Source organism: Eleutherodactylus coqui, chromosome 9 (genome assembly GCF_035609145.1).
Source record: "Eleutherodactylus coqui strain aEleCoq1 chromosome 9, aEleCoq1.hap1, whole genome shotgun sequence".
Lineage (NCBI taxonomy): Eukaryota > Metazoa > Chordata > Amphibia > Anura > Eleutherodactylidae > Eleutherodactylus > Eleutherodactylus coqui.
This window is the reverse complement of record NC_089845.1, coordinates 49,178,772-49,202,729: the sequence shown is the minus strand read 5'-3', so window position 1 is coordinate 49,202,729 and position 23,958 is coordinate 49,178,772. Positions and strand designations below refer to the sequence as shown.

General features: G+C 44.4%; 1 protein-coding gene across 3 annotated transcripts in view; it reads right to left on the bottom strand.

The window, feature by feature from the left end:
* HIVEP1 (HIVEP zinc finger 1) overlaps positions 1–23,958 on the bottom strand; it is a 166,865-nt gene that overhangs the window by 4,766 nt on the left and 138,141 nt on the right. For all 3 annotated transcript variants that reach the window (XM_066579366.1, XM_066579367.1, XM_066579368.1), the window contains 2 exons: positions 22,149–22,250; positions 5,611–6,086 (listed from right to left, as the gene is read on the bottom strand). In XM_066579366.1, the coding sequence (XP_066435463.1) occupies positions 5,611–6,086; positions 22,149–22,250 (578 nt within the window). The remainder of the gene's footprint in view (positions 1–5,610; positions 6,087–22,148; positions 22,251–23,958) is intronic.

Here is a 23,958-nt window from a genome sequence, read left to right as displayed (position 1 = left end):
TGACACAATAGCGGTGAGCGTTATCGGTGTGTCTGATACTATCCTTTCAGTCATACTTTATAATACAGTGATATTGATGCTGTCGTCCCCCATGCTTTCATTACAGGCACGGAACCGGTATAGTAGCGTCCCATGTAACAATTGTTTTAATCTTTAATCAAATAAAACCAACTTTTATTTAAAACAGTTACCTGTCCTGGAAACCACATTTTTTATACATTTCTGGAGTTTTGGTGCTCCAGGTAGTTCTGTGCTCGGGACAGTGGACACTTGCTGCTGTCTGCTAGAGGGTAAGTTGACCCTTCCTATCCTCTTCCTCTCATGTTGAAATTATCCATCACATTTTTTTCACTAATTAAAACCACATAATGAAACATATTCTATTTTTCTAATCAGTTTTACTTTCTGATTGCAGATTTTTTATTCTATTTTTTGTACATGACTATGGGAGCACCCTTGTTGCCTTAGCTGCAGTCATGCTGGGTTCCCATGGGACTGTTTCACTGCTGAAATCTTGTGGTTTTGCTGCAGCGAAAAACCGCAAGATTTCCGCGGGATAACCGCAGCTTCAGAACCCGTGGCATTTAGCCGCGGGTTTTGGAGCGGCTTTGCCACATGCTTTTCCGTTGCAGCCGGCGCTCCCATAGAGAGAAGCAAGGCTGCAACGGGTAAAAAAAAAAAAAGAATTCACATGCTGCGTCCCAGGAATACTGCAGCGCTGGCTAATGCCGGCTTTGCTGCGACGGATTGTCCGCCCCGTGTGGATGAGATTTTTGACAAATCTTGTCCGCAAGGCTGGCTAATTCCCGGATTAGTGGCCGCAGGCGGATTTGCCGCAGCAAAATTCCATGGCAAATCTGCCCTGTGTGAACCCAGCCTTAAAGCAACTCTCCAGTTTTGGGATAAAATTCTGTCCCAGGATAGATGGAGGTTGGGGCGGGGGGTATATTACTTGCAGTAGTTGTTGCTCTCTGCCGTCTGTCCGATCCGCTGGTTCTAGGTCCGGTTTTTGGGCATTCAAATGGCCAATGCAATCTACAGACTACCTAAACTCCACAGTGCATTTTACCTACTCTCTGATTGGCCAGAACTGCTCATGTTATCAGCACTGGCCAATCAGTGAGCAGTGCACTGCACAGTGTTCATCAGGTAGTTAGAAAACTGCTGCAGCCATCTTGAACATGTGAAAAGAGGGCCCGAAACTGGTAGATGAGAAGGGCAGCAGAGAAGAACAGCTGCAGGTAACACACCCAGGGAGTTGCTTCAGCAGCACTTCGTGATATGCATTACAGCAGCCTCATGGGCCATATACACAGTGGACAGGAGCGGACCCATTTCCTTCTGTGGGAGATGGTTGTTTTGTGATCTGTGGTCACTGTTCAGGGAGGGACGTTATTGTTACGTGTTACCTGTCATTGTAATCCTGCCTGTGATGATAACGAGATGACTGCTGAGAAGTTTTCTTCAGGTTATTAAGAGGTCAGTGTGAAAACTGCGGGATTTTTGGATTTTTTCAAAATATAGGCCAATGACATTGAAAAATTAAAAAGAAAAGCACCAAAAGCTCTTAAAAAAAAAAAAGTTTAATAATTTATACAATAAGTAATTTTCTGATAACGCATTCCTTTTAAAACTAAAAGTGTGCATTATACACGCTGCAGAACAATACAATATAGTTTTTTTAACCCCTTCTTGACGTGCTACAGGTCAGGTGACTGTGTATTGAGCGGGCTCAGGAGCCGAGCCCAGTCAATACATGGCGACTGTCGGCCATCTTCAATAGCGGACACCCACTTGCAACTGCTGTGATCGAAGATAACACCGATCTCAGCTGATAACACTTTGAATACCGCTGTCAATTCTGATGAGATCATGGGGAGCCATCTGAGCGTCATGGCAGTCCGGAGCCTTCTGAAGACCGCCGAGGCTGCCATGAATGATCACCTATCAAGACGTGCCTGTGTTCTAACCCGGAATCTATCAAGGCATGCCATAGATTGCTGGCATCATTGTGTTCATAATAGTCCGACTTATTAAGATATCACATTATTAATCCCGAATGGTGAAAGCGGTCAGAAAAAAAATATACACGATGCCGGAATTGGGTTTATTTGGTCTTTTTTTTTTAAACAGTATCACATAAAAAAACGATATGAATTTGCTATAATTGTAATCATAGTAAACCCACAGAATAAAGATAATGTACCGTTTTTATTGTATCACGAACACTGTAAATACAATGTCCACCAAAATGGTGCAATTATATTTATTTCCCATTTTGCCTTACTTTGTATGGTATGGTATCATTGTAAAATACAACTCACCCCACAAAAAACAAGCCCTCATGTAACTATGCCACCAGAACAACAAAGTTCAGATTTTTTGAAAGTGGGGAGGAAAAATGAAAATGGCAAAAACAAGAAGGGCTGCAGTGAGGAAGGGGTTAAAGGATGAGGGCGTTTGATATTAAAATCAATAGTGGACAGGAATTTTCCTTTCCGCTTAAAAATCAAACTATTAATGACCACTTGTCAGTTAGTATGTGAGTGCTTCTCATGCTCCGCCCCTGGTGAAGTCATTGCATCGCCCCTGGTGACATCATCGCAGGTCCTACAACATATATAAAACACAGAGCCTGACTGACAGAAGGACAACACAGTTAGGGCTCTTGGAAGGGGAGGACAGAAATATCAAAATGAGAATACAACTAAGCTGTTATTATCTCAGACACAACTCAGCGGTCCTGACAGAAAACACTGACCTACCTCCACCACAGAGATCAGGTGGGCTGAAGGACCTGCGGTGACATCACTGCTGTGGGGGGAGCCATTGTGCAGTTTGGTAAAAGAGATCCGGTGGGCTGAAGGATCGGCGGTGATGTCACTGCTGTGGGAGGAGCCACTGTGCAGTTTGGTAGAAAGTACCACATACTGGATAAGCCGACAGCAGACACCAGGACCTGTGATAGCATCACTGTCATGTGATCACCTGTGTGGTTGGCATCAGCGATCACATGACCAGGGGCTGATCACTGTATCCAAGAGTTTGCTGAGCTGGTGATGTCTGGAAATCAGCATGGATGTACCATGTAGTAGAGCTGTGTGCGTGGTATGCGGGAATCATAATGGATGTAACATAGCTGTGTGGCGCATTGCGCCACCAGAAACACTGGCACTATAGTTTCCTAATAATTACTAGTAGCAGCTACGTATAAGGTATAATAAGCCCCCTGCTAGAACTATAAGAAGTCACCTCAAAGTTCTGTGTCGAGTACTCAGCCTGTGGTTGGTCACTTCTTCCAATAGATGCAACTCAGTAAAGTCTGGCAGTAGCGTGCTTCACATCATCCATCCTTCCCTCTAGTTACATCTAGAAGCGTGCAGCACTTATGGATAGCTAATCTCATCCTTTAGTTAAAGCGCTAACAGAAGAGTAAACCTTACGAGGGCTGACAAGTCCTCCCTCAGCGGCAATGTGCGCAGAATATCTCAGCAGCGAGGTATTAATAATCCTGGAAAGGCTGCGCACTCTCTCCCCATGGGTACATTAACATTTCAATGAAAACCACACCGAAATCAAAACACTTAGCAGAAAAGACTTTCTTTCATCATCGGATATTGAAATCATGGAATTTGTAATCCCCCTGAATGAGCTCAGGCCTGACCGCAGGAAAAAGGGTCTTTTGTGATACTTTACAAGCACTATTCTGTTTATGAACGCAAGTCTGAAAAGTCATCTTTCTCAATATAGAAGCACAATGTAAAGCACTGAAAACTACCCTAAATCCTGGTTAAGTGAATCTTCACCTTCACCATCATATGCTCTTTAGGTCTAAACTTCCGGGCTAACTTCTAAATACAGGTGTTTTGGGGGTTACTTGTTCCTCTTCCAAACATCTAGCTGGTGAACAAATTCTTACAGGCTATGCTTCCTGGGAAAAAGTATGCAAATTAGCACTCCTACATAAAGAAAAAAAAAATGGCCCCTCTAGTGTGACACCGGTATTATACAGTTCCCTGTCAGTCAATGTCCAACTCATTAAAAAGCCTTAACACATGACTAGAGATATCCACTAAAACAACAGATGCCCATAAACACTCAGCCAACCGGTACTGTGCCCTGCACCAACGATGAGTAATGACTCCAAGACAGCTGCCAACAGATGGGGTGACTCTGGTTTGGCTGATATCCGTAGTAAGGTTTCGGTTATGCTACTGGCAGTGTTTGGTGACCCGCTTGTTAACGCAGTCCAATTTGCACAGGCTAATACCGTCACAGGGTTTAAGGGATTTTTTGAGCCCTCTCACGGAGCTGTGGATTTAACCACAGGGAATCTCCATGTTTGTGGCATCTGGAGCAGTCTAGATTGGCAGTACTTATAGAAGCAATGATAAGAACATTAATCAAGCAGAGATTGACAACATGAGGTCAGTAGAGGTATCGCGGGTAGCGAGAGCAAGCAAAGTTTAGTATACAAGCCTGGGGTCAGAACTATAGATTAATAATAGAATGATAGGAGTCAATCCATAGGTCAGTAATGGTAGAAAATCCAAAATAGCAGAGGCACACATAACTAGTAGAGTCAGAATAACCCAGATCTACAGATAAGGAAGGGGGCTTTAAAGCAGCTGCCCATGACATCATATGCGGGGGCTGGCTGTCTCAGCAAGGAGGCAGCACAGGGCTGTCTAGAGGAGATAGGGGTTGTAAAAGAGCTGGCACAGATCTTGGTAGGATGTGTAACAGTCTCAATGCTCCTTAATGGGTCAGTCTTTGACTTACATCATAGCTATATATAGGTGGCATTAAGAGACTTTTTAATTTTCATGAATGGAGGAGAGCTAATTTGCATATATTAATGAATGCTTATAATTACCCAAGTTCTGTTCTTCTTAAAAAAAAAAAAAAGGTTCAAGACTCCTGGACAGACATGCTATCAACTTACAGTCACAACTAAAATAAAGCCCCATTTACACGCAACAATTATCGCTCAAAATTCGCTTAAACAATGTCTGTTGAGCGATAATCGGTCCGGGTAAATTCTACCATTGTTTGCTTTTCGTCCGAACGATGATTTTTAGTTGAGTTTGAAAATCAATCGTTCGGCTGGTGAGCTGATAGCTGGGACTGCAGGCTGTGATTCTCCATGGGAGAGCTGATAACATTGTATTCAGCTGCAGAACAAAGGGGCTGAATGCAGATAACAGACCACCAGCTGTTATCTGCATACAGCGAAGGGAGGCTCATTTACCTGCAAATGAAGCTAATAAGCTGCTAATGGGCATTAGTGCCCATTAGCAACTTATGCAAAATGATGGCTCAAACTGTCAATCATCCTATCTTTTGAATGAATTTTGAGAGATCATCTTTGCGTGTAAATGGGGCTTAAGCCTACAAGTTTACTGCATTATTAATTGAGTTCAATGTATTAACAATATTCAGCAAGCTCCTAAATGCTTTGTCTACTTGTCTTGCTGCAAGACTAACCACTTGACTTGATGGCACGGTCCAGGATAACATCCGTCCATCATGTATATCCACAACCATCATATATTACTGTTAATGAACAACTATGGTTTTAAGTTTCAGCTTTAGAACTAGACAACTTACGTGTGAAGTGGTCAGGTGTTTTGACCCCACTGTTCCATCAAGCCCATCCTCGGCATCTGGATAATCAATGGACATCTGATGACATAGGGATTTGGGAGATGATGCTTCGATTTTAGGAAGTGCAGTATTCCGTAGAACGTCCTCTCCTTTCTCTTCGTGACTCACTGGCTTGCAAATAGTTGATGTAGTCAATGCCGTCATCTTGGTGATCAAAGCTTTAGGAAGAATATCCATCGAATTAGTTTGAGGAAAAGTATGTGCAACTCGACAGTCTTCGTCGGCACTAGATGCTTCTTGCTGGCTGTTTTGGAAAGGGTAATGCTGAGGACTTGCTGTAACAGATGGAGTAGCCGAAAGAACAGACTCTGCTTGACTGTCTTCATCCTCATCCTCATTATCATTGTCGTCGTCTTCTGCCCCATCTGAATCATCACCGTCAAATCCGGACCGTTCCCCGGTGTACCTTTGCCTTTCACCTGCACGATGGTATAAGAAAGAAATATATAATGACATCACATATACTTCACAATGGGGGGGGGGGGGGGGGGGAGAGAGGTATAACAGACCGCAAAGCAGTGACCAAAGAGAATTGTATACAGTTCACAAAACTAAGCTGAATCGGCAATTATTTATGAATTTTTTGAGAAACCCCGGTATTTAATTAGCTTTTCACATTGTGTTTGGTTTTCGGGTGGTCAACGGCCAATATGCTCTATATAGGAAAATCATTTTAATAGGAGGGTAACAACTATTGAAGAACTTAGTGGTGAAGTAAAGCGATCCCTGCCAATACAGATCAGAAGTGATATAAGTGCAACCTTAGATTTACAGTCAACGGGAGGGGATCGATTGCCCAGTAACAGAAGCAATGAAGTACTTGACTTCCCTCCACTTTGCCATCGGCTAAATCCCCTTACATAAACAATAGTGGTCCATTATGTCAGCTGCGCACACCAGGAAGCATAACGAAGATTAATAGATGCCGGCAATTCATCATTCTTTGCCCATTTTGTACATTTAGTAAGACACGTATCTCTATTTGTCGACGTTCTCAAGTTCGATAAAAAGTGATGGGTGAGCATTATCATACGGACCTTCATGAAGGCGTACATCACCAGCCACATCTATTTACCTCGGTTTTACAAATAGTAGTCCTGTCTTCTTCACCATTTAATGCAGCGATGCATTAAACATCCCCGTACAGCTGCGTAACTTCTACCACCCGACAGCTTGTTTCAAGCTGGAAGCTTTGAAATATCATTTCAGAGACAGAAACCTTTTTTCATACGGGGTCTGTGTAATATTTCAGTGCCGACTTGGGGAAAAGTTCCTTTCCGCATGCAATTTACACTGTAAATAGAGATGAGCAAACGCACTCGCTAACGCAAACTACTCAAACGAGTAGTGCCTTATGCGAGTACCTGCCCGCTCGTCTCAAAAGATTCGGGTGCCGGCGGGGCAGAGCGGGGAGGAACGGGGGGGAGATCTCTCACTCTCTCCCCCACGCTGCTCCCTGCTCACTCCCGCAACTCACCGCTCTCCCCCGCTGGCACCCAAATCTTTAGAGATGAGCGGGCAGGTACTCGCATAAGGCACTACTCGCTCGAGTTGTTGCCTTAGCGAGTACGCTCACTCATCTCTAACTGTAAAGCCTCCCTCACACAGATGTTTGCAGAAACGCAGCATTTTTTAACGCTGCATTACTATGGTTTCAGCAGCGCTGGCATGCATTATGCCCATTTACTGTGAATGTGGGGGCCAGGCGGGCCGGAACGACCCCGGCCCGCTCCTCTCTTTACTGAGTGAAGCTCATACCTGTGTAAAAGCACGGGAATGATTATCGCTGGGACAGCCTGTTGGGCATCTGTGCCCGACAGGTTGCCCCATTTAAAAGGGCCCTTACAGTTGTGTTACAATACGTCCCAGACTGGCATGCATCCCGTTAGGCCCTGCACAGACACAGGGATTAAATGTATATCTATACAGCCGATTCGGATAAGTGTACAAAATAACAACAAGATCACTCCATTAGCTTTAATTATGAAGTAGTGAGAGATTTCAGGACTAATGATTGTGAGATAATTAGCAATGAACTACCGTACCTGGTCAAGTAATGTCTCTGGAATGACAGGGAACAAATAGCCTGTGACAAGTCCTGACCTCCCGGGCGCTCCCGCTCCCCTGAAGCAGCACAGCTGCCCATGTTTGTGGACAAAACTAATCTTACTAAATAATTCGCTCTTTGATCCGCAGCGCTGAGTAACACTAAATAGGCCTTTGGTTCTGGGTGACTGGCAGCAGACAGTTGCTCGGTGCACTTCCCTTTCAAGTCAGCTTTCAAATGATACATACTCCTTGTCATCCAAGGCGTCAGCCTCACAAGGAAAGGACCTGCTTCCTTCGGGGAATCAAGCGTGAAAAGCTAAACATTAAAAAGTCACTCTGCCTCTTTATATCAGTTATCACTTAGCTGCGTGGAAACCTATTTCTCACGTTGCACTGGGGATAGATAAAAAGGACACTTCCAGCTCGGCGAACTAATGACAAGAAAATAAGCCTGTAGCATTACATCAGATAACAGATAATTGAAGCCCCATTTACACATGACGATTATCACTCAAAATTCGTTGAAACAATGGCTTTTGAGCGATAATCGTTGCGTGTAAACGCTTCCATCTTTCACTCCTCGGCTGAACGATGACTTTTAGGTGAGCATAAAATCCATCGTTCAGTCAGAGAGAGATAGCAGGGACTGCATACTGTATTCTCCACAGGAGAAGCTGATTACATTGTATTCAGCTGAAAGCCCTTGAAAAGACAATGCAGCTGAGAGGAAAGTCCAGACCACATGCTGAGATTTGCAAACAGCTGATGGAGCCTTAAATACATGCAAATAAAGCTGATAAAGTGCTAATAGGTATTAGTGCCCATTAGTACTTTATGCAAAAGGATCGCTAGAACTGTCAACCTTTCAATCGTTTGAAAGATTGTCTTTGCGTGTAAATGAGCCTTAAGAATGCTTTAAAAGATAAAAGTGTAATGGTTTATTTTGTTAATTAACAAAATAACTGAATGAACAAAAGAGAAATCTAAATGTAATCAACATTTGGTGTGATTGCACTTTGCCTTCATAGCAGCATCAGTTGTTCTAGGTACACTTGTACTGTTTTTGAAGGAATGTGGCAGGGAGGTTGTTCTAAACATCTTAGGCCTCATGTTTATGGGCAAAAGAAGAATTAAAATCCGCAGCGGATTTTAACTCTTCTCCCGCCCGCGGATCCGCACCCCATAGGGATGCATTGACCACCGGCGGGTAGATAAATACCCGCGGATGGTCAATAAAAGGGATTTTTTTAAAAATGGAGCATGAAAAAATCCGGACCATGCTCCATTTTCGTGCGGGTCTCCCGCGGGCTTCTATTGAAGCCTATGGAGGCCGTCCGGATCCGCGGGAGACCTAAAATAAGAATATACTCACCTGCTCCGGATCTTCCCTTCGGCTTCATCTTCTCTCCGACGCGGCCGGATCTTTTTTCTTCGGGTCGGCGCATGCGCGGGGCACGCAACCGACGTGCCATGCACATCCGCCGGGCCGCAGACAGAAGATCCGGCCGCAACGGTGAGAAGATGAAGCCGCGGCGAAGGGAAGATCCGGAGCGGGCGAGAGGTAAGTTTATTCTTATTTTAAGCGCTCCGCGGGGCAGGAGGGACCCGCTACGGATTCTCCATGGAGAATCCGTAGCGGGCCTGATTTTCCCCGACCGTGTTTTCATGCTGTGAACAGAGAGAGGAATAAAAAAAAAAAAAAAAAAAATCCCATTGCGCATGTCTGTGTGCGTGTGACTTGCGGGCATGCGCAGTGCTATACGCGGTCTCTGCCGGCTCTATGCCAGCAAAACGTATGGATTCGAAATGTGTATAAGGCTGCGTGAAGACCCGGAAATGGTTCATTCTATTTTTATTTCAGTTTCTTAGTTCCTCCAAATGAACAGAGAAACAGAAACTCTTCACTGAGGGCGGCAGGAGTCTCCCACAGAAGGAAGCGTTACCCTCTGGTCTTCACTATCTTAAAATCTGTTGTGTTTGTTTTCACGTCTTCAGATAAGGCGAAGTGTTAATCTTTTGTGTTGTCTGGGTTGCATTTTGCTCCTGTGCAAACTAACCTCTATCATTTCTTTGCTTTCACCGATTCGGCTTGCATGACCTAACAGCCCTCTTCAGCAAACAGTGCCATGACCTCTGACCCCCTACAAGCCCAATAGTACTAATTACGCTTAATCTCCTTGAACTCCCGGCTCATTCAGAGGTGAAATACCTCTCGCCAATAACAATGGCGGACAGACAAGATCACAGTGCATTTGCTCTGCTCCTGGGTTTTCCTCCATGCCAGCATATAAAGGCTGAACAAACAAAAGCACTACTTCAAAAATGAGCATTTGGGAGCCCAGGAGCCGGAGAGTTTCCATAAACTCCGATACATTACATTGTAGGTGTAAGCAGCGATAGTGGGAATATTAGGTACCGCTAACCGAGGCAAACCACAGCCCTCTCAGAGCAGACCATGCTCCTCTACATGCAATAACTTGGGCTTTGTTTTCAGCATCAATAGGAAAACGGTTTGGAGACAATGTTGCAATACCGGCTAATCGAATTTGGCAAACTTGATACAAATTATGATAAGGGGGTTGGGCGAACTCAGCCACTGTGTCAGCAATTGTAAGTTGGTTCTATCAGTGAGAGAGAACTACTGTATGTCCTAAAATTAGAGCCTTGTGTTAAGGCAGCAGAAATGCAGTCCTGAGCTTTGTGACCTGAAGGTTGCCGGTTCAATCCCTGCTTGGGGTCAGGTAGCCGACTCAAGGTGGATATAGGCTTGTCAGCTTATGCAGCCTGTTTAACAAGAAGTGAACAAGCCGGTGCTGGTTTTTATACTGTCTGAAAGGGACAACGAGTTCTGAACTCACGATGCTCATTAGTCGTTCAGGCGCTGGCCTGCGTTTAACCTGAACAATTAGAATCAGTTTCTCTCTGAACGACAATCGTTCCGTCTAAAAGGGGCCTTACAGAGGCCGATTCTCTGTCCGTTTATAATGAGCACAAATCAACAATACAGCATGCCAACTAGTGCCCATGACTACAGTTACCGTGCATCAGGTGGTCACTAGTATGGGCACAGGAGACAGATAGTATAGACGGTTTACACGTGACGCGGGCTGCCAATGAGCCAGCAATCAGCTCTGCTGACAAACAAGCGTTTGCTTGTCACTCGATTAGGTTTTATCACCTTTGGACAGTTGGAAAAAAAACATGATTCTGGTACAACCCCCTTAATGTTGTTTAGAAGACGGTGTACTGGAAGAGCGGGCCCCTGAGGTACCCCTGAACAGTGGTCCTGCGCACCCCGAATTCTCAAGATAGCTGACAAACAAGACACCTCTGCTCCAGAGGAAACATTAAATTATCCTAGGATAATACACTTTCTAGTGATTCTACAAAAGGATAGGATATTTAACTGCTGAAAAAGGGATATGCTGTAAGAAAAATCAGTATTTGCCATTCTGGTGTTTAAAAAGAAGCTGGAGAACATTTTTTTTTTACTTCTAAAGTGGCAGGAAGAGAGGAGGAGCTGACCTAGTCTGAAAAAGGGCCTACCACTATTATAGATTTGTATATAGTATATTTCACCTATATATGTGGTTAGGGGCATAGCCTATCACAACATATGATTTTACTTCTGTTATTCCAGTGGCCCCTATAGTAACAACGCAACCCCCCCCCCCCCCCTCAGTAAGCCCATTAGTAACAACATCCCCCGCAGTGGCCCTAGTAGTAACAGGGCACCCTTTAGTGGCCCATGTAGTAACAGCGTGTCATAGAGGCCCCAGAAATACCCTGGCTTCAAGGCCTCCAATGCTCCATAGTGCATGCCACAGACACATCATCTTTTGTATGCTCCCGCAGTGTCTGGCTGCCTCATATTTCCCCATAGTGCCAGTCTCAATGTGTGGTTGTCACTGCCCGTCTCCAAATAGCAATTTGTGGTGTCACTGTCCCCCCTACCCCAACAACAATGTGCGGCCTCACCATGGCCCTTCTTCCCCTCCCCAAACACTGTGAGGCCTTACTATACAACCTCCAAAACACTATGTAGCCTCAGTACACCCCTGCCCCTCCTTCCCAAACACTATGCAGCCTCAGTACACCCCTGCCCCTCCTTCCCAAACACTATGCAGCCTCAGTACACCCCTTCCCCTCCTCCCCAAACACTATGCAGCCTCAGTACACCCCTTCCCCTCCTCCCCAAACACTATGCAGCCTCAGTACACCCCTTCCCCTCCTCCCCAAACACTATGCAGCCTCAGTACACCCCTTCCCCTCCTCCCCAAACACTATGCAGCCTCAGTACACCCCTTCCCCTCCTCCCCAAACACTATGCAGCCTCAGTACACCCCTTCCCCTCCTCCCCAAACACTATGCAGCCTCAGTACACCCCTCCTCCCCAAACACTATGCAGCCTCAGTACACCCCTTCCCCTCCTCCCCAAACACTATGCAGCTTCACTGCCCACCCCACTCTCCCCAAACAACAGGAGGTAATTGAGTTCTTGTAATATATCAATCAATTACCTCCCGGAACACCAGCTCTCTTGCCTACTTTCTGGGGCTGTAAAAGGAACGCCTCTCACTGTTCAAAAGTGACTGAAGCCTGCAAAAACTGCATCATGCAGTCTGGGAGGCTGTACTTCCTCCAGGCGCCCTCTGGTGGACAACAGGAGCTTTTTGCCTCCATTGCAATACAGACAGTGGAGAGCGTGACTTCCTGGTTTGCTGTTGGTGGTGAGCTAGGAGAGATGGGGAAGGTTGGTACATGTAAATTGTAGCTGAGTGAGTTCCAGCAAGGGAGCTACAGCACCCCTGATGGGTTCTGGTGGTGTGTAAGGGAGCTGCAGCACCCCTGATGGGTTCTGGTGGTGTGTAAGGGAGCTGCAGCACCCCAGGTGCAATATGGTGGTGTGTAAGGGAGCTGCAGCACCCCCCTGGTGGCTTCTGGCGGTGTGTAAAGGGGCTGCAGCACCCCCCCTTATTGGGTTCTGGTGGCATGTCAGGGAGCTGTAGCACCCCTTGTGGGTTTTGGTGGCACGTCTGGGTGCTGCAGCACCCTTGATGGATTCTGGTGGAGTGTCAGGGAGCTACAGCACCCTTAGTGACGCGCCAGGGAGCTGCAGCATTCCTGGTGAGTTCTGGTGGAGCGTCAGGGAGCTGCAGCAGCCCTGGTGGAGCGTCAGGGAGCTGCAGCAGCCCTGGTGGAGCGTCAGGGAGCTGCAGCAGCCCTGGTGGAGCGTCAGGGAGCTGCAGCAGCCCTGGTGGAGCGTCAGGGAGCTGCAGCAGCCCTGGTGGAGCGTCAGGGAGCTGCAGCAGCCCTGGTGGAGCGTCAGGGAGCTGCAGCAGCCCTGGTGGAGCGTCAGGGAGCTGCAGCACCCCTGGTGGGTTCTGGTGGAGCGTCAGGAAGCTACAGCACCCCTGGTGGGTTCTGATGGAGCGTCAAGGAGCTACAGCACCCCTGGTGGGTTCTGGTGGAGCGTCAGGGAGCTACAGCACCCCTGGTGGGTTCTGGTGGAGCGTCAGGGAGCTACAGCACCCCTGGTGGGTTCTGGTGGAGCGTCAGGGAGCTACAGCACCCCTGGTGGGTTCTGGTGGAGAGTCACGGAGCTACAGCACCCCTGATGGGTTCTGGTGGAGCGTCACGGAGCTACAGCACCCCTGGTGGGTTCTGGTGGAGCGTCAGGGAGCTACAGCACTGGTGGGTTCTGGTGGAGCGTCAGGGAGCTACAGCACCCCTGGTGGGTTCTGGTGGAGCGTCAGGGTGTTTTGGCAACCCGGTTGGGAATCACTGCTCTAGACAGTGACTTTTCCAAACTCTGGAGAAGCATGTTAAATAAAGAACCAATTTGTGAGACTAAAAGCTCCAGCAAGAAGTCAGTCTAGCAGCTAAGCACATGATTATTACAATGCTAGAGAAGTATCCGGTGACAACAGGCGCGTTACTTTCTTCATTCATCTCTCTTTGAGTGCACAACAAGGGGAGGGAATGGTACTGTAGAGTTTGTGCTGCTGAAGTAGTCATGTAGTCTGGACTAATATACCTGGAGCTACACCAGGAAACAAAGACATAATGGGCTCTGGCAATGTCAAGCATGGCCTCTGCTTCTAAGCAGCGACCCAGACATACTTGGACTGCTGCTTAGCAAACAGCATAGTTAAAAATAGGACTCCTATTAGGCTTCACTTTCACTGGTATCTTCTGTTCAGCCCCCAACAACAAAGAAAACTGAAAAAGTGCTGGATGCAGCACATGGCGGCACGAACGGCGCCCGACGGACCCCATTAATGTAATCGGGTCAGTTGGGTTTCTGTTATGCCATCTGGCACTTGACTGAACAATATAGCACACCATGTTGCTCAATAGCACTATATGTCAGATCTGCGCCGGAGGCTCCGTTACACAGATGTGAACTTAGACAGTAAATTGTGGTCAGATTTGACAACATTATGATATTTTGCTATATGACTAATTTACATTGTTCTATTTTGCTATAGATCTGTAATTGGCAGCTCTTATATACTGGCAGAAAAGGCAAGGTTAGCTAATGCTAATTGGCTTCTTATGAATGCTCAAAGGCAGGCAGAAAGTGATGGGATACACATAACTACTCATTGAGACATGTACCGCAGTAAAAACTACCGTCACTTATTTCTTTATTATCCCTTATACATAGTGCCAGATTTTCTGCTTGACAGCAATATGAGAAAGATGTGTTTTGGGGGTAGAATAGTATCTTTTGCTCTGAAAGCTGCATAGATCTAATCTCCGCACATATCCAAACTAATCTGGCCACTTTATATCGGTATGGGGATAGATTGTGACAACCATAAAATGCAGCAAAATGTTGGATATAATTGACTGTCAGGACGGTTGTAGACAGAAGTTATTCTTAGAGGTGATTTTTTTTTATCTTCCTCCAAAATCAATGTGGGAGTAGTTTAAGAAAATGTCATTTCAGCCTACACAAGAGATTAGTGAGGCCAGGTGCCTTATTTAAGCAGAACAGGACCTATCTGCTTCACTTAATGTGTCAAAGGCAGCATATAAAAGGTCACCGATAAGATGCAAAAGAGCAGCTTCTCAGAATAGATGAGCTTACAGAGATATACCAGGCATTTCTTAGAATTGTATAGACATAAAACTGGGTAGAAATGATTTATAAATACTGTTTCCCCGAAAATAAGCCTTACCCTGATTTTTCTGGATTTTTGGTGAGGCTTAAAATATAAGCACTACCATGAAAATAAGCCCTAGTTACACTATATATTAAAAAAGAATACGTTACCTAGCCGGCTCAGTCCCAGTCCCTTCCGCTGTTCTCTGGAGTCGGCGCAATTTCTGCAGTCCTCGGAGCTCGTACATCATCACTTTCTGGTTACAAGATTTATAAATCCCGCTTCCAGGACACGAAGGCTGTGATTGGCTCTCCAACCGCTGTTCAGCCAATCAATGCAGCGCTTGATAAACCAATTACAGCCATCACATTGGTTCATCCAGCTCTGCACTGATTGGTTCTTTGACCACTGCTCAGTCAATCAACAGCAATTGTATTGCGGAGGTGGGGTTTATGAATCCATAAATCCTGCCTCCACTTCGACCACTGCTCCACTACCACACTAACTGCTGCTTTACTTCGACTGCTGCTCAGCGGCTGATTGGTTCTTCGACCGCCGCTCAGCCAATCAACATCCATCGTGTTGTGGAGGCGGTATTTATAAATTGGCTGAGCCCGCCTCCACTATGCAATGGCTGTTGATTGGTTCTTCGACCGCTGCTCAGCCATCATCCCTGGATGAACCAATGCGATGGCTGTGATTGCTTCATCGACCGCTGCTCAGCCAATCACATTCATCGCTTTCTGGGGGAGGGATTTACGAATCCCATAAGCAGGAAGTGATGTTATACAAGCAGCTAGGGCTGCGGGAACCACACAGACCTCCAGAGAGCACCAGGAGGAACTTTGACCAAGCCTGCTAGGTAAGTAAAGTAAGACACTCCCCAAAAATAAGACCTAGTGCCTCTTTTGGGGTAAAAATAAATATAACACAGGGACTTATTTTCTGGGAAAGTGGAAAAAAAATTCCTATAGATTGATCTCATATCTATCTCATATCTATCTCATATCTATCTCATATCTATCTATCTCAATCTCATATCTATCTATCTCAATCTCATATCTATCTATCTCAAATCTATCTATCTCAATCTCATATCTATCTCTCTCATATCTATCTATCGCATATCTATCTATCTCATATCTATCTATCTCATATCTATCTATCTCATATCTATCTATCTCATATCTATCTATCTCATATCTATCTATCTCATATCTATCTATCTCATATCTATCTATCTCATATCTATCTCCCTAGGATTTTTTTTCACTTAAACATACACACACAGCTAAATAGAAGCAAATTGGGGATTTCTTCACAGATTATAATTGGTGGAAGTGAAATACCAGGAATAATTGCTTGTTTAGCAAAAAAACAACTATTTTTTTTCTTGCCTGTATGCAAGTCCTAATATAAATAATCCACCTATTTCACCACAATTACTCCAACTTATTCTGTTCCTTAAAACTAGAGGCAGTTGACAGGAAGGAACGTCATCCTCCAGTTTCAGAGTTTAAAATAATTTTTTCAGACAAATCTAGAAGTGCATATTATTACATATATTACAGACTCCCACTTCATTAAAAGGGGATTCCCATACTGGAGATTGATGGGATATCTACATGTCTGGTAGATGCAGGCCGCAGTTCTGGGACCCTATGTGGGATGGTCATCCTCCAACCTACCCCGTGCAGCGGCATATTTAGACAATTCTGAGCTTGTCACGAATGTACAATATTTGGTATTTTCTATTCACTTTTAAAACCCAGCCGTGTGGTTGACAACAGCGAAGGGTTTTGTTTGCGTTTCTTAAAGATTCACGGGATCGGCACGTGCAACGCTCGTGGCATGAACACGGGCAAATTGGAAATCCTAAAAAATTTAATGGAACGGATCAACTATCAGCGAGCGTCACTGGACAGGCAATATTTTCTACTCAGGCAATGACCCCATCAGACACAATGGAGTGGCATTCATCGCAAACAAGGCACTCGGCACAGCTGTCCATTGTTTCAATGCCATAAACGATAGAAATCATATCCATACGAGTCAATGGGAATCCTCACTCGACCACAATTCTGCAAGTTTACGTGCCCACAACCGATGTAACAGATGAGGACATTGAACAATTCTATGCAGCTTATGGAAACACGGATTGGTTCGGAATGGAGAAAGGCGTCCGGCAAGGCTGCATTCTATCACCAGTTCTGTTCAATCTGTACGCAGAAACGATCATGAGGCGATGCAATTTGGATGAATTAGAAATCAGAGTGAAAATCGGTGGTAGAAATGTCAACAACCTCCGATATGCAGATGACACCACCCTGCTTGTGGAAAGTGAGAGGGACCTGGAATACCTTATTCAACGAGTGCAAAAGGAAAGCGAACGCATAGGACTGTACCTCAACGGCAAGAAAACGAAAGTCATGACCGCGGTAGGCAACGGTACAGTGAACATAAACATCATAATGAAGAAGTCGAGATGGTCCAAGATTTCATCTTCCTTGGATTCAAAATCGATCGTAACGGACAACCTGGACCTGAGATCAGGAGACGGATTACACTTTGTAGGAATGCAATGCAAGGAATGGAAAAGATCTGGAAAAGCAAGGATATCAGTAGTGCAACAAAAACCAGACTGGTCAAAGTAATCGTCTGTCCCATAACGACGTATGGTTGTAAAAGTTGGACGCTCAGGAAAACAGACAGAAGGAAATTTGATACATTCGAACTCTGGTGCTGGAGGAGAATGCTACGGATACCTTGGACTGCCAGGACAACGAACAAGGTAGTGTTAGATCAAGTCAAGTCAAAAATATCACTAGAGGGCAAAAACATCAAACAGCGGCTCTCTTTTTTTGGCCACGTGATGCTCGCTAACTCACTGGAAACAGTACTGATGCTCGGCAAGGTCAGTGGAAGGAGAAGATCAGGACGACAAAGAACAAGATGGCTAGATACAATCAAGGCCACCACCAACATGTTAATCATGGAACTGAAAGAAGCGGTGAAAGACAGGAATGCGTAGAGAACATTGGACTTATGGGAGTCATTGGGCCTGGCCCCAAAAGTGAACGATAAGAGAGCCACGCACATGTACGGCCACCTCTCTCTTCATTTTCCCCAGGATGTGGTGGTCAGTGGCTGTCTTACCAGGCGGGTTGGGAAACTCTCATTCTTCACATGAATGCAGGTCCGAGAGGTTAATTACGGCATATCCTGTGGCTACGTAATAACTGTGAAATTTGGAAATACTCCCTTAAATTGCCTGTCACCTTTGTAGGCATCTAAATTGTTGATTTAAATACAAATCCCACTTCAGACAGCAATTATCTAGATGGATCTCTGCATTGTATAGTATTACACCCCTACCGCTAGCCAAAGTCAATCCATTCCATAAGATATGCATATAAAGTTATAGAATACAATAAACATATATACATTTTCCCCTTTTTTCACGTTCTATGCATTTTACCAACGAGGCAAATAGTGAGCTGAATGTTAACCACATTCCTGCCAATATTTGCTTGAAAGGTGCCCTGCAGCAGTGCATGAGAAGGCTTTGAAGCACGCGCAAGGTTTCTGATCTCACATGGTTCAAAAAACACATAACCGCATTTGATCAAAATTCAGGATATGAGTTGAATCCAAGCTGACAGCAGAAATGACAGCTTGTATCAGGTTGACTATGCCTGCTGAGGGTTGTAGCTAAACTAGAAACATGTTAGGATACCTTTTACAAATTGGCCAGACGCTAAATCCAAGAACGTTCATAATTCCAGTGCTTAAAACAATCTTTTAATTATTAGACTTGCCTAATTGCCGAATATCTCTAGACTATGCGAAGGATTGAACCTTAAGTAGTCCCAAGAATTGGCAACTACAGAGCTTATACTAAATCTAGATGTGAAAATAGATTATTATGCAAAGTTGCAGCTAATAGAAATGTAAGTGTTTAACTCAAGAAAGGACCAATATAGTGTTAACGGGTGATAGCTTTTCTTTATATCATTAATATGGACCTAAACAAGTAATAGAAGTGCACGATGTTAGAAGAGAGCGGGCAGAGGCTGATCTTTGTGGCCAAGACTGCCACCTGCTGGGATAGCAAGGCAATGGATTCCAGGAAGCACCTTGGCAGCAGAAAACGGTTCCTTAGTATGTTAAATACAAATAATGTGCTTATACCAATGAGAACAGACGCATAATGTAACAATAAATGCTTTAAAAGTGTCTTAGCGCAAATATTTTCGAGTGAAGAAAGACGATGGATACGTTTTCAATTAGTAGCTGCGCACGGATATACCCCATTGAGTTGAGCTAAATCTGTGTGTGGATCCGCTTGTAAGTCCATGGCAGAATACAGTTTCTGCCACAGATAATTGTAACCCCCCCCCCCAAAAAAAAACCAAAACACTGCGAGAACATGCCAGTACAGTAAAGAACTTGTAAGGCTGCTTTCACATCTGCGGCGGGGATTCCGTTTTCCTGCTCCCTCCGTTCATAGTAACATAGTATGCTAGGCCAAATGAAGTCAGTGCCCATCTAGTTCTGCCTGATTCAACCTCCCTGCCCACCTTGTTGGTCCAGAGGAAGGCAAAAAATACCCCAACAAGCCAATTTAGCTCATTTGGAGGAAAAAAAATTTCTTCCTGACCATAATGGCAGCCAGAGTAATCCCTAGATTAATGGAGCAGGAAAGGAGAATTTCCTGGCCGGATGGAACCGAACAGCGCCGAATGGACCTCATCGACTGTAATAGAGTCCATTTTGTTTCCGCTTAGCTGCCATTTCTTCTTGTATTTTGTGCCAGACAGAGATTCCAACGCAGATGTGTAGCCGTCCTGACTTATTGAGAAGGAAGTACTGCTTAAATCAAAGTAGGTAGAAAGAAGTCAACCTGAGAAGTGCAGCATCAGACGTTGGTTTCAGTAGTGTCTCTACGGCACAAACTACGCACGTAACTAAGGATTTAATACCTACTTCTATCTATTCATATGAATCTGAAGCTAGCTATGCCGGCAGCTGAGCGGAAACCGAATGGACCTAATTATAGTCAATGGGGTCTGTTCGGTTCGGCCAGGGAATTCCCCTTTCCTGCTTCCCGAATGGAGCAGGAAGATAGAACCCTCGCTGCAGATGTGAAGGTGGCTTCATGGACAAGCGTATAAGGCTCAGTGGGTCTGCAGCGCACACTTTATATATAGCCCTAATACCCCTGAGGATGCTGGGGGACTTCAATAGCGAGAAGGGACAAAGCTTGTACCAGGCACCGCTGAATGTTGAAATCCAACACGCCAAAATGTTTTTTTCACATTTATTTCCATTTGGGAGCCATTCAAGAAGCCTCACTACTCATGAGATGATTGGCCCTGTGCACGGCCAACTTTAGAGACGAGTACACTACATACAGAGAGGTGGACATAGACATGAAAAGCAATACATCACATGGTGATCTACTAACATTTCACATGTAATCAAAAGTGAAGGAAGAAATAGATTTTTGGAAATTAGTGGATTTAGGCTTTAGTCACAGGGGCGCTGCAATTGTTGTCTGCCCACATTGCGGCCGAAAATAGCATGAACAAGAGAAAGCCGCAACCAAATCGCGGTTAAATCTTGCGTTTTCTTGCCCATTCACACAGCCGGGTGCAGCGTATATAAGCCGCAGCCCGGCAATAGAAGCTCCCATAGAATAGTGTTGTGTAGGCGCATCCGAAAAAGATAGGTCTTGCCCTAACTTTTGGCCAAGATCAGCTGGCAACTCCCATAGAAGCCTTTGGAAGCTGCCGGCAAAGGCAAGGGGAGGAAGTTTAGTAGCACTAGTTGTGCTAAAGTCCCTCTCCTTGCCAACAGCTACCATAGGCTTCTATGGGAGCTGCCGGCTGACCTTGGCCAAAAGTTAGGGCAAGACCTATTTTTCCCTTAAATCAGTTTCTAAATAAGTAAGAAAGTGTTATTTATACACAATTATTAAAAATGCTACTTTACACGTGTAAAACCATACAAATGCACTTTTATAAATCCCATTCACTACTGGTTTACGGAAAACAGACTATAGAATGCTGTTTTTGGAATAGCACAAATTGGTCATTTGCTTCCTTAATTATCAAGCTGTGGTCATTTAGGCAATAAGCCCTGGACAGACACTAGGAAACCGGAGAAGCACAGTTGCATTGTGTCATGCTAAATGGTTCACCTGGCCTGACAGTCTAATTCACATATTAGCATTCCTCACATTGCTGCCCTGTACTTTGGTGACACAATCAGGAGAGGATGTATGGCAGATAGCCATGGGGATGATTCCACTCACAAAAGGCAAAAGCATGCAACTATTTACTAATGCCCAAACCATGACCAAGTCAAACACAAAGGACATGGCAATAAGCGGATTACATCCTAAGCACCATTTATTACCCAACGACATCACTTTGCTGTCATCATCTGCGCTTCATAAATCGGTTGGCTTTTTGTAGATTCTTCTGAAAACCCCCATCTGTATTCCCTCCATAGAAGAAATATCAGATATATACTCATTTCTTATAGACAGTCATCCTACTACTAGCAAATCTTCACACAGCATCTTGGAAGTAGGTAATGCGGTCTTCTCTGTTAACATTTTAAATGCCGCTCTCAATTTCTGACAGTGGCATTTAAATGCCCCAATTGGAGTTCAGAGAACTCAAAAGGCCCTCCGCAGGGTGCTGTTCAGCGGCGATGGCAGCCGGGGCCTTCTGAAACCCCCAAAGACTGCCATTGCAGATTACCTCTAGAGCCATGCCTGTGGTGTGGCTTGATAGATTGCCTGTAAGATCACGGTATAATGTAATACCATTGTATTACATCATACTGTAGGTGTGATCAAACCATCGCTCTTTCATGTCCCCCATATAAAAGAAAAAAAAAAGTTTAAAAAACTGTTTAAAATATTTTATTTAATAATTAAAACGAAGTAAAAAAACAAAAAACTTTTGCCATATTTATAATATAAAAATATCCCCCCAAACTTTGTACCCCAAAATGGTACCAATAAAAACTACAGTTTGCCACCCAAAAAAAAGCCCTGATATGATGGAGAAATAAAAAAGTTATGGCTTTTTAAATGTGGAGATAAAAATCCCCCCAAAATTGTTGCATCCTTATGGCCAAAAATAGGCTGTCTTTTTAAGAGGTTAAACCGCTTTATTAAGCACTGATATAGTGCTCCAAAAGGTATGTGAGGGTAAAACATGGTGAGAGGTTCCATCATGAATCCATGGAATACACAATATAAAAGCGCGGCCCACCTTTCCCAACCACAAATAGAAGATTTCTCACCCGAATCATCCGTGTCCTGATCATCCACTGGGCCGACTGCTATCCCCATGTCCATGCACTTCTTGCTGTGAGCTTTAGATTTCATGTGTTTTGTCAAATTGCCTAAAACAGAGCCAGTATAAGAATGTTGTTACTACACGATGCAATTATAAGATCACAATATCCTGAACCACAAATGGCCCGCAGCCTGACATTACAGTACGATGGTATATCCAGGGCACGGGACTACACACATTACAGTACGATGGTATATCCAGGGCACGGGACTACACACCATATACTTAGTGTCATTTTTCAGTTAAAGAGTAACTGCACTTTTTTTTTTAATGTACAGAATTTAACAGCATATTCTGTACAATTTTCTTACAAAACCCCTCTTCTTCTACGCAGCTAGGTGAAGATGGGGTTGAGAAATCTGACTTCACCTTTCTGCATACACTAGAGGGCGCTCTAGCTGATGCAGACACAACTGTTCCCATATCCCAAAACGCACTTACGCCTGTGTGAATGAGCCACAATAGCGCCCCCTATAGTGGCCACAGTAGTAACCTAACCCCCCCCCATAGTGGTTTCACTAGTAATAGTGTTCCCTAAATTGGCCTCAGTAGTAACAGTAACCCCCTATTGGCCTCTAGCCAGGCAGCATCCCTACTGGAATTTGATTTTCGAGCGGAGTCTGCTCTATTTGGGGGCGTTTAGCGCACCTCATCAATAATGAAAACTACAGTAAGATACAGCAAAGCGCCGCGATTTAAATTGTGGCACTTTCAGCAATGCCTGTGTGAGGCCTTACTATCTAAAACAAAATAAAAAATCATCACAAATTTGGTACCGCTGTGTTCGAAATGACGCACGTAAAAATGTTATTACAGTATTTTAACCCACATGGTGAATGCTGTGAAAAATATACATAAAAAACATGGCCAAGTCACGGTCATTTTCAACTTTTTATCTTAAGTTGTGTCTAGAAAATACCAATGTTTAGTTATTTAACCCTTTGCAATCCAATTTTGGCTTCATTGTTTCCTAGGGGTTTTTCTCTTTCTGCCAGTATACAATGGCGCCATCTGCTGGCTAGAGCCAGTACTGCGGTATGGGATATGCTGGAGAGGCCCCCCGACAACAGAGCGGCCAGTAATCTACAGTAAGAATACCCTGCTGGATGTCTTCCAACATCAGAGCTGTACAGGCTTCAATCAGAATGTCTTTAGACGTCAGACAGTGGATTGGAAAGGGTTAACAATTATATGATAGTGGGTATGTTTGTTTGTTAACTTTATATTACAACTATTTGCTCTTTCATGCGTATTTCCATGTACCTTTGAATCACCCGGCGTAGGGTTAACGTGCAGATTGTTACTGTCTTGTGTGCCAAACATTTTCAATAAATTACTTTGAAAAGTAAAAAACATGTCAAATAGCTAATTTTGCCTCACAAAAAATGGAAAAGACCAGGATAAAAAAAGTTACACGAATCACCAAATGGAAACATTAAAGTTCCACACACCAAGTAAAAAAAAAAAAATCCTCAATAAGCACTATTTTAAAAAGTTCTATAAATGTGGTATTCCTGTAATTGTACTGACATGCAGAATTAATTATACATATTTATACCGCATGGTGCACACTGTAAAAAAAGAAATGAAAGATCACGCCAGAATTGCATATTTTGTTTATTTTGCCTGTAGATAAAGTGTAATGCAGAATAGAGCTTATCCCACAAATAACAGGTTCCCATAGAGCTCCATCAATGGAAAAATAAAAAGGCCATGGCGATGTCAATGGAAGGCCATAACACAAAAGCACATTT